Source organism: Otolemur garnettii, unplaced genomic scaffold (genome assembly GCF_000181295.1).
Source record: "Otolemur garnettii isolate 467f Iridium unplaced genomic scaffold, OtoGar3 scaffold00111, whole genome shotgun sequence".
NCBI classification, from domain to species: domain Eukaryota; kingdom Metazoa; phylum Chordata; class Mammalia; order Primates; family Galagidae; genus Otolemur; species Otolemur garnettii.
In genome coordinates, this window is record NW_003852506.1 from 4,382,872 (window position 1) to 4,400,675 (window position 17,804).

General features: G+C 41.3%; 1 protein-coding gene across 7 annotated transcripts in view; it reads left to right on the forward strand.

The window, feature by feature from the left end:
- Positions 1 to 17,804, forward strand: part of TIAM1 (T cell lymphoma invasion and metastasis 1) — a 368,684-nt gene that overhangs the window by 285,356 nt on the left and 65,524 nt on the right. For all 7 annotated transcript variants that reach the window (XM_023517428.1, XM_023517430.1, XM_023517429.1 and 4 more), the window contains 3 exons: positions 4,221 to 4,325; positions 10,444 to 10,525; positions 16,894 to 16,980. In XM_023517428.1, the coding sequence (XP_023373196.1) occupies positions 4,221 to 4,325; positions 10,444 to 10,525; positions 16,894 to 16,980 (274 nt within the window). The remainder of the gene's footprint in view (positions 1 to 4,220; positions 4,326 to 10,443; positions 10,526 to 16,893; positions 16,981 to 17,804) is intronic.

A 17,804-nucleotide genomic window follows, 5' to 3' on the forward strand; every position in this document is an offset into this window, starting at 1 on the left:
TGCCTGTCTTTTGTTTCATTACTGTCATTCTCAATGTCGTTGATGGATGCTTTCTCTAATATTTAATAATCAATCTCTTTCTTCTGTCTCCTGCATTCAGCTCATTCTCTTTCCTATTCTATCTGATCCACATCATTTCACATCAGTTTGCCATCTGCCATCTGAGCACCAGTCAAGTTCTGGTATAGTAAATATTTCAAGATCTACATTTCATATACAATTCATGTTACAGATGTTGCTAGAATGATTGTTGCTAAATATAGCAGGTAACCGTGTCGGCCTGTAGGTTTGGGGTATATTCTGGTCATCGCAATTACAAAAGTAATTGCAAAAAAATTCATTCTTTCATATTCACTGATGTTATTCACATGTGACCGAGGTGTCGGTTTTATTTCATGCTTTCACTGTGTCAGACTATGGCTTTAAATATTCTAATAACCATTGACATTTAAAAAATAAAAGGTCACTCTGAAGGGGACGGGGAAGTATCTTTGGAAATCCCGTATTAGCACTTTGTGTGTGTGTGGTGTATTCCTGATGCAGTCACTGCACGTTGAGATGTTTCCCAAAGGAGTTTGATGAAAATGGAAGAACGTGAAGAGAGAGGAGGGTGAAAGATCAGGCCGGGCATGTGGCTCATGCCTGGCATCCTAGCACTCTGGGAGGCTGAGGTGGGAGGATTGTATGAGTTCAGGAGTAAAAGACCAGCCTGAGCAAGATTGAAACCCTGCCCCTGCCTCACCTAAAAATACAAAAATTAGCTGGGCAGGGTGGCTTGCACCTGAAGTCCTAGCTACTTGGGAGGCTGAGGCAGGAGGATCACTTGAGGCCAGGAGTTTGAAGTTGCTGTGAGCTAGGTTGCTGCCATGGCACTCTAGCCTGTGTAACAGGGCAAGACTGTGTCTAAAAGAAAGAAAAAGAGCAAAATCCGATGGCTTACAATATCTATCTCATTCTGAGGCATGTGATCTGTTTTAATTTGGCTCAAACTTTTGAAAAGATCTACATTTTTGTTTTGCTGCCTCATGCTTTGAAATAGTGATAGTAAGATGTGAATTTAAAAACATTATGCCAACTAAACTAAAAATTGTTCTACTGTAATACTTTTTTTGTGTGTGGTATAATTTATGTCTACATTGCCTCAAAATAAATCCAATCCTCGCTAAGTAACTTAAGTAAGTGTACATTGGAGAACGAATTTATGCTGTTTAAATTTTTCCCTAACTAAATTTCTCTTGAGTTAACAAATTTTCTCTCGAATATTTTACAAGTCGAAAGCAGGCCACCTATTTAGAATCACTGTGGTAAAATATTCATTAGCATTTAGAATTCTTTTTGCATAGAGATGTGTGGACATAGTTCTGTTAGCTTTTTTGTTTGTTTGTTTTTTTGCAGTTTTTGGCCAGGGCTAGGTTTGAACCTGCCACCTCCAGCATATGGGGCCAGTGCTCTACTCCTTCGAGCCACAGGCACCGCCCAGCTTTTTTTTTTTTTTTTTTTTGATACTGATTTGCAGATATCTGAGGAGCATACAATTCATGTTGAGAGTAATTCATTAGAATTCTCCTTTTATGTCAGACTAGCCATGACTAATGAGGGTTCATAATTCAGAAACTTTTACCAAAATGATAAAACACACGGTTGTGTTTGTTGATCCAGTGTCTCGTTTTGGGGGTATTTACTGACCAAAAAATAAGAGCTCGTAGGTTACAAGTAAGACTATTATAATTTTTGTGTCTATGACATGTGTGTATTTTTATTTTGTAAAGTTATCCAGCCATTTAAAGAGGCTTGAAAAATACGATGGGTGTGTGGCATAGTTATTTTTCTTTTGTTCTGCCTCACACAACTTAGTGTTTATCTGTCTCTGTACAAATGTATAGATATTTTCAGCTCTGTGGCACTTAAGGGACAATGGGGGTACCTCCACGTTCCACACCAGGACCCCCTGAGCTATTTGGTGCCCTCCAGAGGACTGTCTCTCTCTCATACTGTGCGCTCAGGAACCAGACTCTTCTTAGGGGAAGTTGCTATTTGGGTGCGATTTCCGGAAGATGATCTGTTTAAGTGGCACTCTTTAGGAGTGTCCACAAAGTGTTTATTAATGATGACTATAAGGTTTCCAAGTAGATGTGTTCCCGTTACTAAGACCCCATGAAATTTCATTTATTTCCCTTCCGCCTCAGTTGGAAACAGATGGTGAACCAACATTTTTGCTTCTAATTAAAGATTTCAGTGAGGACCTGGGTAGGTGGGAAGCATTTGCAGCTTTGATCTCTCCAAGCAAACTTTTTCCTTCCTAATCATCTCACCCTAAATATTAGTCTTTTGTTGTTGTTTATTTGTCTCAGTGGCTCTCTGACGAGCAGTAGGTAGCACACAGGAAAACGTCTCTGCTTAATGTTTCCCTGGACCTACCCACCCACGCTTATCATCAGCAGTCCTGGGTCTGCCTGGATTTGAGCATCTGGTCTCAGTACAGGCAGTGAAAGGACAAAAGCCAAGTGCCCAGGAACATGTTTGCTGGATGGCATCTGTGTCCAGCACGGCAGGCTTCAAACTGTCACATTACTCAGGAGAGGATACAGGTTGGGGGTTCCCAAGAATCGCTGATGCAAAACTTCTGTATCATTCTGCTGTGTTTTCAGAGCAAACTCATTTCCACTTCCTGGAAATGTGCTTTTGCAAAATGACAGGATGCCTGTCCTGCGTGTGTGCCTTTATTTAAAATTCCAAACCACCACTGTCCCACCTCCCACATCTGCACAGCCACACGCACTCCTGAGGGCTGCATTTCTGCTGTATTAATTTCCGTATTCCCAATCCTTTGCATGACAAAAAAATTTCAAGTTTACATAAAAGTAGAGAACAATGTAATAAATTCTCATGTATCTGCCACTTCGAATCTGTGATTCTCCAATTAAGTTTCTTCTGTTCAATCACATCCCCCACTCTGGATTGTATCAGAAGCAAATTCCAGGTATCATAGCATTTATCCATTAGCACTTCAAGATGTATCTCAGAAAGATAAGAACACTTACAAATATTACTTGGTTTACGCTTGGTGCCTGTAGCTCAGCGGCTAGTGTGCCAGCCACATGCACTGGGGCTGGCGGGTTCACACTCAGCCCAGATCTGCCAAACAACAATGGCAACTACAACAACAAGAGCAGCAAAAATAGTCCGGCATTGTGGCAGGTACCTGTAGTCCCAGCTACTTGGGAGGCTGAGGCAAGAGAATCGCTCAACCCCAAGAGTTGGAGGTTGCTGTGAGCTGTGGCACCACAGCACTCTACTGAGGGTGACAAAGTGAAACTCTGTCTCAAAAAAAAAGAAACAACTACGCTTAAACATTTTCTCTCTGGCAATACATGTTCACATTATCGTGTAACTTTTGAGGAGCATTTTCTTATTCTTTTCTGTATCTATTGACTCTCCATAGAGAATTATAAAACCGTGTTGCTGCTATTATTCATTCCTCAAATATAATTCAAGGATGACTTCTTAGGGAGAGAAAAAAAAAACCATTGACCCATCCTGGGCCAAAGCGAGAAGCCCTGGAAATTTCACTCTCTAAGTATTTTAGGACTGTTTACTCTGCTCAAGTCAGTCCATGTATTTCCATAGTTGGACACATGCCTGTTTGCACTGCCCCGGAGATATTCTCACTTGGGGAGTATATAAATAAGACCGAAATCCAAATGTCTTGTCTTCACACTGATGCTGGCTTGCAAATGAACTGTTAACAACTGTCCCAGTGTCCCCATGTGGTTACAAAAACAACTTTGCCTGGGCACAGCTTTTCCCATCTAACTGTAAAGACGGCGCTTTCTTGCCTTTCTTGTCACTTTTCTTCTTTAATCAACTGTGTGTGTTTGAAGTTGTGTTTCACGGCCTCTTTGATCTGATGGCTCTTGTTGAGAAACTAGTGTTAAAGAGCGCAATAAATCAAGTAAGGAGCAGTGAAGATGTGCCTCAGTTGTCACCCCTGAATCCTAAGATACCTGTAGAGTATCATTTCATGAGTGCAATGAAAATTGTTTTAAAGCTTGAGTTTTGGATGCCCATTTTTAAAGAAGTATAGGAATGCACCCCTGTGTATTAACCAGTCTCTGTTGTTTGGGAGAATCCATTATAGTATGTCATTGGACAACTAATGAGTCCTGTTTACTACTGAACACACATATTCTTTCTTTCTTTCCTTTTTATTTTCGTTCCAGACACATCAACTAGATCATTCTGCTCATTACCTGCGACTGAAATTTCTAATAGACAACAAAATGCAGCACTACGTCCCGGAGCCCGAGGAGGACATTTATGAGCTGGTAATGTTTATGACTGTCATCCAAGTACATTTTGTAGGAGATTATTTTCAAATTATATGTGTACTTGTGTTAATTGTAGTTGGTAGAGCGGAACGAGTTCTAAAATAAATGAGCTTCGTGCAGTGCCCCGGAGTTGGTGGAGATGGCCCTTACTTCTAATTCCACAGGGTGGAAATGCCACCTTTGTTTATGCAAAGTACATTGCTGTGCTATTGTGAAAAATTGAAATCCAGAGCTAAGTTACAATTTTGACTGTTATTATCAGCTGTCTTTGCACCATCGACAGTTGTTGATTTTAAATCGGAGACTCAAAGATCAGCTACGGGATTGTCAGGAATAAAAGTACTAACTGCAATTTTGTGTGACTGACCCCTGTGTTTGACCAACGAGGCAAATCTTGGTGGGTGAAAAAAGCTGCCATCCCAGTCTTTTGGAATTATATTTATATAGATTCTTAGGGACATTTACGTATGTTAGAGTTTTAACATACTTATAAGATGTGGGTTCTGAAACAGACCTGGCTTTTTATGTCTGTCTTATTATTAAATCATGTGGAATTGGCAAAAAATAATGAAGTGAGATGATAATACTTAATTTGCAGGATTTTGCAAAGATTAGAGATGATGGCTAACATAATAGACGCCAGTGGTTGTTGTTGTACTAAACCAGGGACAAGTCCCTCTTTCCTTAGTGGAGGGGTGTATTTTTCAGTCCCAGTGAAGACACATTTTGTGAGCAAGGCACGTCCTCAATTTTGGATCTCATCCTGCCCTCCCTCCTTAGTCATTCCTCTGGGGGCGGTGGGGCCGCCTGCCATGGATATGTGAGTAACAGTGTGACTTCAGCAGGGTTTCATCACAGAAAGTGGAACTGAAAATTTAAACCCAAATATTCTCTTTTTGGAAAGGGGAAGCATGATTTAAGAATTAGGAGGAAATTGTGTCTTTAGTTAACTTTACTTTTAATAATGTATACTTTACATTTAATAAAGCTTTCCCCACTTGGGGGCCATAGTTTGATGAGTTTTGACAAATGGATATAGTCATTTCTCTACTGTAGCAATCTTGGTTTGGAATGCTTCTGTCATACCAAAAGGTGACTTTGTGTCCCGTTAAGTGTGTTTTAAGGCAATATAAGAGGGTGTGCTTTCGTAATGTTCTTAGTATGTTATGCAAGAAATAAGATCAAAGTGATGATCCCTTTCCCCACTGTCACTTCAGTGAACCCGTAAGTAAGTGTTCGTAGAGGATGGTTCATTAACAGAGAAAGGCTGAGGTTTTCTTTCTCTGGCATGGAGAAAAGCCCCGTCACTCTGCTTTATGAGTAGAGCAAAGAAAACTTTTTTCTTTATTTAAAAAAGGGACGTGCTTTGCTAATAATGCTCCAATAGCCATTAGGTCGCATATTTTGAATATTGGGGTTAATGTCTATTTCATATCTTAAATTACAGAGATCAGAACTAACTACTTCCCACAGTCACATCTTCCACATGTGAGTGTAGGCGCTTCAGCCGTATCTTTTGAAATTTTATTGACTCACGTGTCTTTTTTAAGCCTTGGCCATTGTGCGTTAGTCTTATCCAACCCAGGAGACTAAGTTGTGCCAAGATCAGCCAGTTGGCATGTAGAATTTCTGTATACATACGATAACTGTAATTTTTAAAAGAAGACTCTAAAGTACAAAGAGATCGTGGTATTGCTTCTTGTCCTATTTCAGGTCTCCAGCTCCAAGACCTTGAAGGCTGCAAATGCCATGGTCTTGCTAACTTGAGCACCTCTATTTTTACCAAGGTTCTTAACCATTTCATGCTTTAGATACCTCTGGCAGCCTGGTAATGCCTTCAGGATTATGTTTTCAGTTGCATGAAGTAGAATATGTGGGCTTATCTGTGCCTTAATTGTTGAAATCATTATTGATAATATTTTAATATGGTAAGTAATATTTAATAGATGTAGTTATTTAATATTATTAAATTGCAAGACCTTGTGGTAGACCTAATAGCTACCACTGTTCTGATGAGCATAAATAATATTTTGAGATATTCGCAGTAACTAGAATATGATATGAAAGTAACTATTATTTCTATTTATAAGTCACAGGCATTGCTAATATTGCTGTGTTTGTTGCCTGTATTCATTTATGATTGAAGGAAATGCTAACTTTTGGTAGAATGTTTGTAAATATAAAGATTTTTTTTTTCACCATCCAAGTTCACAGACCATTTAAAGTCTATCCTTGGGTCCCTGGTTTTGAATCCTTTCTTCAGGCCATGAAGCTAGGTATAATGTCATTCTGAGTCAGGTGGTTTCTGAACACACAGCACATCTGTGCTTTTTTCTTTGTCTTTTTTTGAGACAGAGTCTCACTCTGTCACCCTGGCTAGAATGCCATGATGTCATCTTGGCTCACAGCGACCTTAAACTCCTGAGTTCAAGTGATCCTCCTGCCTCAGCCTCATGAGTAGCTGGGACTACAGGAGCCTGCCATGATGCCTGGCTACTTTTTCTGTTTTTAGTAGAGAAGGGGTCTTGCTCTTGCTCAGGCTGATCTTGAACTCCTGAGCTCAAGGGATCCACCCACCTCAGCCTCCCAGAGTGCCAGGATTATAGCCATGAGCCACCATGCCCGGCCTTCCTGGATGCTTTTTGAGAGTTTGAGGGTATTCAGTTTATTGTGTCTTACTAAAAAACATCAGAGCACACACAGTTAATTGGTTTCCCCAGCTCCCCTTAATTTTGATCTTGATAGACAGGGAAGCTGGCAGGTATTAGAAGCCATTTTCTCATAAGCGACTCATTCATATATGACTGTCCCTAAGTATTATCTAACCGTTCCATTGTTTTTCTAACAGTCTTTAGTAGTAAGGTCATTAGTTTACTAACAGAAGTATGTGCAAAATTTTAAAGATCTTACTGGAGGGTCTAATGTGTTTATCTGGGGGAGGTAGTCCATGAAATTCTCTTGCTGATGAATAACCAAGAATAGTCATCAGTTTATTGCTTTGCTGGTTGTGTTTTTGTATCAGGGATACCTGTTTGGCTGTTTTTTCATGATTAGTTGTTTGTTGGGTCCAAAGATGATGAACATGGTTGCCGTCTATGGAGGCACTTTTTAAGAATCCACATTAAATATGTTTTTTCCTTGAAGTGACAGGTGGGAGTGAAGAGTTTGAAGAAAAACTGATCATTCATTCATTCATTCATTCATCAGCCAATACTAACTTAGCGTTTGTGTGCTCAGCACCAGCTGTCTGGGTGCTGGGGATGCACCCAAGAAACTCTGCTCCTGGTGGAACCTATATTCAGGTTGCATAGACAGATATAGACCCATGTAAAGGTGTCGTGTGTCAGGAGAGGTGCAAAGCCTAGAAAAACAAGAAGTTAGGGCAGAGGGAGATGGGCCATCTAGCTGGTCGTGTTGCTTTTTGAGATCTGACCTTTGAACAGGGAGGTGAAAGAAGTGGGGGAGAGTCACGGAGGTATTTTGGAGAAAAGTGTCCTCAGGCTGAGGGCGCAGAGCTGGGCAGCAGGAGGGTGGCCCAGGTGGAGGCGGCTTATCTGGTACGTGAAGAGGGTTGGTGGGGAAGGTGTGAAACAAGGAATGGAAGTGATAGGGGAGAAGGGAAGCAGGACAGGCCATGCTGGACCTGGGAACAGTGGGAAACGCCAGCAAGAAAGGGCGTTAGTTGACGTCTGTCACCATACGCTCACTTTGGTGGTGAGTTGTATCCTGGGCAAGAAGTGACAATGGCTTGGTGACCAGGCCACCCAAAGGAGACAGAAAGAAATGGTATTTTGTGAAAACTCCAGTGCCTGGGTAAGCAAATTGTTTCCTAAAATCGGTTGATCTTCTCAGTGTTTTTGAAGAGAGAAAATATGCAGCATCCTTGCTTTAATAAAATAAAGGGACTATATACGATCCTTCATTGTTAAAGATACTTACATATAAAAATACAGATCCAGGTATTATGGTTGCATTGAAAATATATTTTAAAGTACAGACCCTTCTTGAAATTTTTTATTTTATTAGTGTTCACTAAACCTGGCTTTAATCTAAGCAGCCTGAGGACATTGTGGCCAAAAGGGGCCTGTCTGTATGATACCAAGTTATTACCTGAGATCAGCAGGAGACACGAAGGCTTTTACATGCTAATTCCAAAGAAAAGTAGGAGGCAGTATCATGAAAGAGTAGGAAAGATGATTCACAAAGCTTCATTCTCTCTGGAGCTTCGTGCAAACAATTGGAACAAGCAGTCTGATACTGCCATCTGGGGGCAGGCTCTGGTTCTCCAGGAAGTTTAAAAATAAGGCTCAAACTAAGTCGAAGTAAACCCCGTTGATGTTTTATTGAGTGTTCTGTGCTGTTATGATATACATTTGTAAACTTTATTGAATATGGTATTCATAGTTTTGGTGGCTATTAATCTGAACTAAAAAGTACTCATCTGGGAAATGTATTTGCATGACAAATTCCCGAAGCATACAAATATAACTACATTCAGTTATGCCTCTAACACATTGTATCTGATGGAAGTTGCATTAGATCAATCAAAATATTCGAGAGTCTCCTGCAGATGGTCCCTGCCACGCCCCACTATGCCCCATCATCCCTTGGGGTTCTATTAGAGCAAAATGGTTTTCAGGCTCCTAAGTCCTAAATATTATGCTCATCTTTCAAAAGGAAACTATTCTTTTCTACTTGCTCAAATAAAATTATTTCAGGATGAATGGCTGTGTGGTCAGAGGTACTAAGAGACACATTTCCTGTTCCTGACTTTGGCTTAGGTTTGATTTTCCTTTCAAGATAGAATAACAATTTTTAAGTTCACATGTGCCTTTGACACATTATTTATTTTTAGATTTTTATCATAGATTTTGGATTTGAACTTTTGACTTATTTACCCAAGGAGGTATGTAGGTTCCCCTTGGTACCTCTGAATTCCAAGTGCTGGTCTAGGAGGCATATAGTGCAGTGGGGAGGATGCAGCTCTGGAGCCAGTGAAACTTGGGTTCAAATCCCAGCTCTACACACACTGGCTTTTTGAACTTAGGAATTAGTACGATGGAGATTGTAATTTTCTCATAGAATTAGTGTGAGGGGCATGGCACATGGTCAGAACTTCATTGCTGTCTTGATGATGATAGATCTTGACTGATTTCAATTAAATTAACTTAAGCAACAACATTTCTAATGTGTAAATATTATTCTTATCTTGGCTTTGTATAAAAGCTCATTTTCCAGGCTTTCTGAGTTTTTTAGAGGGTTGATTAATTTGTGTGCTTAAATATTCTAGCTAATTTTGGCACAGTTTAGTCACTAAAAGAGAATATCCTACATTTACATAATTTGTGGTCTGTTTCTGCTATTTGTCTCCACCTGTTTACATAATTATGAACTTTTCAGGCAGAAATAGTATATGGAGAGAGAAGAAGGGAGACACAGAGATGTCTTCTCTTTCCCTGATTCCCATTCTGAGATCACTATAATCTCTTCCCGATGTTCTTTTATTTTATTTTCGAGACAGAGTCTCACTTTGTCGCCCTCAGTGAAGTGCTGTGGCATCATAGCTCACAGCAACCTCAGACTCTTGGCTCAAGCGATCCTCTTGCCTCAGCTTCCTGAGTAGCTACGACTACAGTCACCCACCACAATGCCTGGCTGTTTTTAGAGATGGGGTCTTGCTCTACCTCAGGCTGGTCTCGAACTTGTAAGCTTAGGTGATCTGTCCACCTCAGCCTCCCAGAGTGCTAGGATTACAGGTGTGAGCTACCACCCCAAGGCTTTCTTCCTGATTTTAATAAATGATTTTTCTCCCAGTACTGGTAATTTCCATTACTTTAGCACTATTTTATAGGAATATGAGAGATGTAAGGTGAACATGGACATGAATAGACATACAGAGTGACATTGAGGAATTATTTAAAAAACAAAGTATAGCTAGATTTGAGAATGTGAGTTATAAGTTTCTACTTTGATTTTTGATGGGTTCAGTTCAATAAAGACTGTGATATGATGCAAATTTGCATTTAATTGTCAATCGCAAAAAAGTAGATTTATAAATTCTTTATGAAGTTATTTATAATGAAGTCCTAATTAGACTCCTCTTTGTAATTTTCAGTTGTACAAAGAAATTGAAATCTGTCCAAAAGTCACTCAGAGCATCCACATTGAAAAGTCAGATGCAGCTGCTGACACTTACGGTATGTTTATTTTTTTTCCATCTTTGGTGTTTGTTTTTTAAGTGAAGACATGACCTGTGTAAAAGGACATTGATTTACAATTCAATAAATGCCTATTGGATCCTATTTAAAATAGACAGGCATGGAAATCAGCAAACTAGGGGGAAAAAAGAGGAGGAGAGAGATTTGACCTGGTTCTGATGATGACTTCTGCTTTCAATTCCATAATTTTCATCACTGGGGCTCTTCTATCATAAAAAGGAAATGGATATGTGGAGCAGATGGTTTTATATGTCAAAAGACAAAGTCACAACACATGTGTAGATCTGATTCACTTTTATTAGAATTCATGAATGGGGGAGCCTCCATTCTATAAAATAGAGTGCCTTCCCTGGGCAGTGGCAGAATATTGAGTTTTGAAAGGTGGGAACAAGAAAAAGGAAAAAAGAAATTCTGATTAGTTGACCTCAGGCTACTTCCAGTACTTTCTTTGTAATGGTGAAAGCAGAGGGTGACTTCCTTATCATGCTAACTCAGGTAGACCGGTTATGATGATTGGAATCGTCCCCAAATCTAAGTTCCCAGATGCCAGCCAGAGGCCAAACTTGGAAGCAGACCTTTGGAGGAATAGCAGTCAGGCCTGCTGTGTGAATGCTTTTCTACGTGGTCGTCTACATTCTGGTGTAGTTAAATATATAATCCTTTCCATATGTTTAAGACTAGTCTTCCTTACTTAGCATTTCACTGCACGGCTTGAATAGTAACAGTATTGGTGCTTGGGTAAAATAAGTGGGAAATCCATCCTGTGCTATATCAGTCAGGAGCGGTGAGGTGAGCCGAGGTAACAAACAGTCACCAAGGCTCAGTGCTCAGAACAGCGAAACGTATTTCTTACCTTCACCACACATCCTTTGTGGGTTGGCTGCAACTTTCTATGTTGTCCTCACTCCACACCCAGGCCTGGAGCTGTTGCCACCTGGGATGCTGAGGGGAAGGAGAGGAGGTGGCGAAGCTGATGTGGCCTCACTCCCAATTCACGGGCCAAAGCACATCTCATGGTCACACCTACTTACAGGGGAGCAGAGGAGTGTGGTCCTACTATGTGTTGGAGGCAGACTGAAGTTCCTGGTGGAAAAACGTAAAGACTACTATATATTTCTCTCTGATCGATTTTTTTTTTTGTCAAGAAAAAGAGAAATCTCAAGATTTCTTCTTGAATCAAGTTATTCAGCCTTTTAGCGTTTAAAAATCTTTAAACCCTTTACTGAACTTTGGGGATATTGTATTCCTTCTGCACTTTCTCCCTCAGGCAAACAGTCTGCATCTCAGAATGCTCATTACAGAGTTTCGGCCTAATCAAGAAAAGCTAATTTCAAAGCCCCGGCCACTTGCATTACAGCTTCACGCTGTTTACTCCTTGACCTTAAACTAAGGACATCATAAAGCTGGGAGTATGTTTTTGATGACAAGGAATAAATGTTTATGAGAGGCAGATTATGCAGCTGAAGTGTGACCTCAGTAATTAAAGCTGTAATTGGTAATAGGGATATAAATAAGTTTGGGGGGGCCTCCCAATCAGATATTCTACAATGATTATTCTTTTTCTCTTTAGTTTACTTAAGTTTTCTTGGTTAAGGGCAAACCAGCTAAGATCTAGAGAAGGCTGGATTTCAAAGCTCTTTGACCCTAGTACTAAGGGTGAATATTTGGGGACTCAGGAACTGGGCATAAAAGCCCACTATACTTTGTATACTTTTTTATACCTTAGGACCTCCATAGTTGACCACCTCCTTACGCTGACCTAAGTTTCACAAACCAGACAGTTCCACACGTGCATATCAGTACAGTAGGCCCAGTTCCTTACGTTGACCACCTTCCTGTGTTGACTGTTGGTTGCAGTCCCTCGGGTGCTCAGCTTACAGAGATTCAGCTGCACTAATTTTAAAGTCGCTGAAATTAATGACACTGTTTACCTTTGCCCACTGAGGCTGTTATAGAGCAATGAGCATCAGTCTAGAAGATATCGTAAACAGTGCTTCTCAAACTACCTGACGTGAAGAAGCCGGGCTTTTAGCTTTGTTTGAATTTGCAGTCTTTCCTGACCACCACTGCTTTTGGAAAATACAAAATCCCCGCTTGGAGGTTGGGGCGATGTCAGGTTGCTGGAAGAGGCTGTCAGTATTTAGTCTCTGTTTCTGCCCTTCATTTCTGTTGGCACCCCTTACTGGAGTTCAATGTAGAAATTCTGCTGTGCACGGCTGACAATCGCAGTTAAACCGTTTCTCCTTGGAGCTCAGGTTCACGTTGGCATGAGGTCAACAGCATGTTGACAGGGGAGGCTAAAGAGTCACAGGCCTAAGAGACCTGGTTGCCTGTGGACTCAGAAGCTACCATGGACTCTCAATGTAGCCCATCTATCCACGCGTTAAGATTTACACCTGTCTAAGGCTGGCTTCCAGTTCTGCCTGCACATGGAGCTCTCAATATATGCAAAAGCTGGTAGTCCATACCACCAACACAGAGACCTCCAACCATACAAACCAAATGGTGCTTTAGAAACTATGATCCAGTAATCCAACTGCCTACATGAATTTAAAGAGTTAACATACTTAAGTTCTCTCTCCACCCCAACCCTCAGGTTATTCCAGGCCTTACTGTTGATGTTAGATCAAATATGCAGTTACACGATAGGTAGACCATGCACCATGCCCCAGGCTGCCTTGGCGTGGAGGAACACACCCTTTCATCGATTTAGCATTCGTTTCTTTCTGGGCACATCTTAGACAAGTACACTGAGTCATGTTTCCTTATGTTGTAGGTACCTACACTTGTTTTGTTATCTAAATTTTCCTTGTGTCCTAGACTCTAGATTTGAGTAGTTGTCTGTTGTTTATCATGTTACGTTTTTCTTGGCCATGAGCTCCTGTACGGGGGAATCTTCTGGTTGTTCATTTTGTAAGTTTAGTCCTCTTAGTTTTTCCATTTAGTTTGTTCATTTGCAGGATCGTTGTTGTAGTTGCCCTTCGTGATGCCTTCCTGTCTTAGTAGCTAACAGCCTTCTGGCCGGTGAATACATTGATTCATATCGAATACTCTCCCTCTAGCTCCTGTTGGCAATCATTCTAGACTGATTTAGAGTGGTTCCCATCTATTTAAATGTTCCCATCCTATTTAAAACAAATGAAAAAAAATCTGACTTTGCTAATTAACTGTTAAACTCATTATATTCTTCATCTACCTCAAAATAATCCAGCTGTAAGATGTTTAGTTTTTTGTTTTTCTTGAGACAGAGTCTCACTCTGTCATCATAGCTCACAGCAACCTCAAACTCTTGAGCTCAAGTGATCCTCTTGCCTCAGCCTCCTGAGTAGCTGGGACTATAGGCACCGGCCATAATGCCTGACTAGTTTTTCTAGTATTATTACTGACAAAGTCTTGCTTTTTTCTCAGGCTGGTCTTCAGCTCCTGAGCTCAGGTGATCCACCTGCCTTGGCCTCCCAGAGTGCTAGGATTACAGGTGTAAGCCTTGGTACCCACCTCCTTTTTTCTTTATATTTGTTAATGTAGGAGATGGTTATAATTTTCCCCCTAGGGTGCAGCGTATTGGTATCTTTACTTGGCAGCTGTCCCGTGGGGACTGAGACCCCTCTCCCCCCAGTAGTGTCAAAGCTGACCAGAAAATGTGGGGAGAGCTGTCAGGGTCCTCCCATATATCCCAGATTATAGCTATTTACACTCGGAAATTTTCTGCTTCCATTTGAGTGTTCTTCCAAAGGACCCTAAGCCCATTATCCCTTCTTCTGGCCTCTTTTCTATCATGGAGATTTTCACATTAGGGAGAGAGGTCTGACCTGTTTCTCAGACACATACTTTGTGCCGGTTGCCTTGTGCAAATTTTAGTCATTTGCAGTCATTAGACTCCTATTTTTAACTTTGTGATTATTATTATTATTATTATTATTTGAGACAAAGTCTTACTATGTTGCATCACAGCTCACAGCAACAGCAAACTCTTGGGCTTAAGTGATTCTCTTGCCTCAGCCTCCCAAGTAGCTGGGACTACAGGTGCCTGCCACAATGCTAGGCTATTTTTTTCTTGCAGTTGTCGTTGTTTAGCTGGCCTAGGCAGGGTTTGAACCCACCAGTCTTGTTGTATGTGGCCGGCACCATAACCACTATGCTATGAGCACCAGGCCATATTATTATTATTTTTGAAACAGAGTCTCACTTTCTTGCCCTGGGTAGGGTGCTGTGGTATCATGGCTCACAGCAACCTCAAGCTCTTAGGCTCAAGTAATCCTCTTGCCTTAACGTCCCTAGTGGCTGGGATTACAAGTGCGCCCCCCCCCATGCTGTTTTTTTATAGACAGAGTCTCACTCTTGCTCTGCCTGGTCTCAAACTCCTGATCTCAAGCAATCTACCCACCTCAGCTCCTAGGGTGCCGGGATTAAAGGTGTGAGTCACTTCCCCAGGCCCTACCTTTTCACTTATTAAAAAAGAAGACCAAGAAAAGAGGAATGAGTGCCTAAGCCATCTCCTTAGACTTTGTCTGAAGGCTCTTGATGGCCACTTCTGTCCATCATTCAGTTAAGCAAGCTTGTCCCCAAATCCATCAGGGTGCCAATATTTGTTTAATAGAAAAAAATTTTGTTGTCAGAATTTGACAGCATTTCAGAAAGCAAATGGCTATAGTATTTTATTGAATCCTATCCATTCTTTCCCATGACATGGCCTTTGACTCTATATCTATCCAGACGGTGAAAAAAGAAAAACTCTCTACTGCAATGCAGATAAATAGACCTATGCTGAGGCTAATGTCAGTGAAGTGGTTCGTGTGTAAAGACATTTTGATTTCAGTGGGACACTTCTTGAAACTTGCAAGTTGCTAAAAGTTACAAGTTGCTGTTAGAATGGAATTAAAAATAAGATAATAAAATGAAGACTTTGGAAAGTCTTCAGGGGTGGCCTATGCCGTTCTCCGAGGGCGGTGGCAGTTGGCAGTTTTGCCTACGTGTGGTTACCCATTTCCTGATCCTGTGAAATAAACAAAAAAAAAACCCCATGTGTTCATTATGACATGGCTAAAAAAGTCTCAGTAACTCCCTGGGACCGGGTCCTGTAATTGTTTATTCTGTTTTATGTTTACCCATTGTTTCTCACTACTAATCTCCTCTACCCTCAGCACTCAGACAGGCAAATATATTACATGATGATTTTTCTCCCAGAGTTGAAGTAGTACAGATCATTACAACTGTATTTGTTCTATTACCTTTCTAGAAGTATCTGTCAGGCCAGATGAGGTGATGCATTCTGGAAGGCCTAGGCAAGTGGATTGCCTGAGCTCACGGGTTTGAGACCAGCCTCAGCAAGAGCGAGACCCCATCTTTAAAAATAGCCAGGTGTTGTGGCAGGCACCTGTAGTCCCAGCTACTTGGGAGGCTGAGACAAGAGGATCCCTTGAGCCTGAGAGTTTGAGGTTGCTGTGAGCTATAACGCCGTGGCAATTTACTGAGGGCAACACTGAGGGTGATGAAGTGAGACTCTGTCTCAAAAAAAAAAAAAAGAAGAAGTATCTGTCAAGGTACTTTCTTTCCTTTGGGAAAGTAGGTGTTGGTAGTGGACATTCGATTAATTGATTAGGAAAGAGTTTTATATGAGACTGTCTAGAAACAGAGGTGACCAAGGCTTGGAACCCTAGATGGGGAGCATCCGGGGTCCTCAAACCGCTTAGAACATCTGGGCCTTTCTCTGCCTTCCTTTCTGAAGGATGTAGCAAAGCCCAAGGTTAATTAACGAAGGGGCTCTGAGCTCTGGCATCCCAGACAAGTGTAAGATAATTTTATGATCAGATACTAGTGTGAAATCAGTTACAGTTTCAATATGAACTGGGATTTGTGATGTGAGTTGCTTCCCATCCCTGTTTGCAGAATTGTATTAAAGCAGGGTCTATGCAGCAATGCCCGTGGGTAAACACACAACCATGGGGCGGTGCGGTGTCACACCAGAGCAGGTGAGAAGGTCTAGGGGTGCTGATGAAGGAAGCTAATCTTTCTGTTTTGTGCTTTGGAGGATGGTATGGAAAACACACAACGATGGCATTTCCTGAAGGCAAGGTAGCACACAATTATTTCCTTCCATTTGAGTTGATAGGTAGGTTGTATGAAGAGAGACGTCCCTACTAATATTTATTTTTACAAGTGGCAGCTTCTAAAGAGTGATCTAAAAATAGATTTCTCCGCTTTGTCAAATGACGTGAACAAGGAAAAAAACAATCACTCCAAACTCTAACCCCAAACACTCCGTGTACCTAGTGCACAGCAGGTACTTCCTGTTGTCTGCTCAACATTCAGGGGAGTGAGCCCAGCCATTCTGCCGTTGTCTTTCACAGGGTTTTCCCTTTCTTCTGTGGAAGAAGATGGTGTTCGAAGACTCTATGTGAATAGTGTGAAGGAAACTGGGCTAGCTTCCAAGAAAGGTAAGTCAATGGGTATGTTGTCTGTCTGTTTTAAATTCCCTTTTGGGTTTCTTCACTTGGTGAATAAGAGAGAGAAGCCTAAAGGATTCATATGCAAAGAGTATTTGAATGTTTTCTCACTAAAAACCCTTCCAGGGAATACAGATTGTAATATAGGTGTGCAAGAAAGGTGACATTGTTGGATTTTAAATCTGATTCTGAGCCCATTTCCGTGGGGCTGATGAGAAATTTCATTCTAATCATCATCCTTCTGCATCCCTTGGGGGTCTTTTTGGAACAGAGCATGGAAGAAGATCTCTCTTGTGCTTGGGTCCACACTGTCAAGAGTTGCCATTGGCCATTACTTGAGCCTACAGAGTTCCTTCAAAGCACATACTCTGTTGCTTCCATTCCTGGAATTAATATTTGCAGGAGTTGAGAACCTACAGATTCCAGATCCGGCCTTCTTGCCCTGCCCTCTGCCACACCTGACCTTTTTTTTTTTCATGCCCCAAAGTCTGGGCTACATGTGGAACCCTAATTCTCCATCCTCTTCCTAAGAGAATCTTTTCAACCTAGGTTATTTGTCCACTGTATTAGATTTTTAGGGCAACCATAATAAATTTGGACAAACTGAGGGACTTAAAAATGAAAGAAATTTATCTCCTCATACATAGTATCTCTTCCTGGCTTCTGGGGGCTACGGCAATCCTTGACATTCCTGGGCTTGTGGCTGTGTCAGTCCAGTCTCTGCCCAGAGTCACACGGCTCTCTTCCCTCTGTGTCTCTCCGTCTGTCTTCCCCGTGTGTCTCTCTGTCTGTCTTCCCCGTGTGTCTCTCTGTCT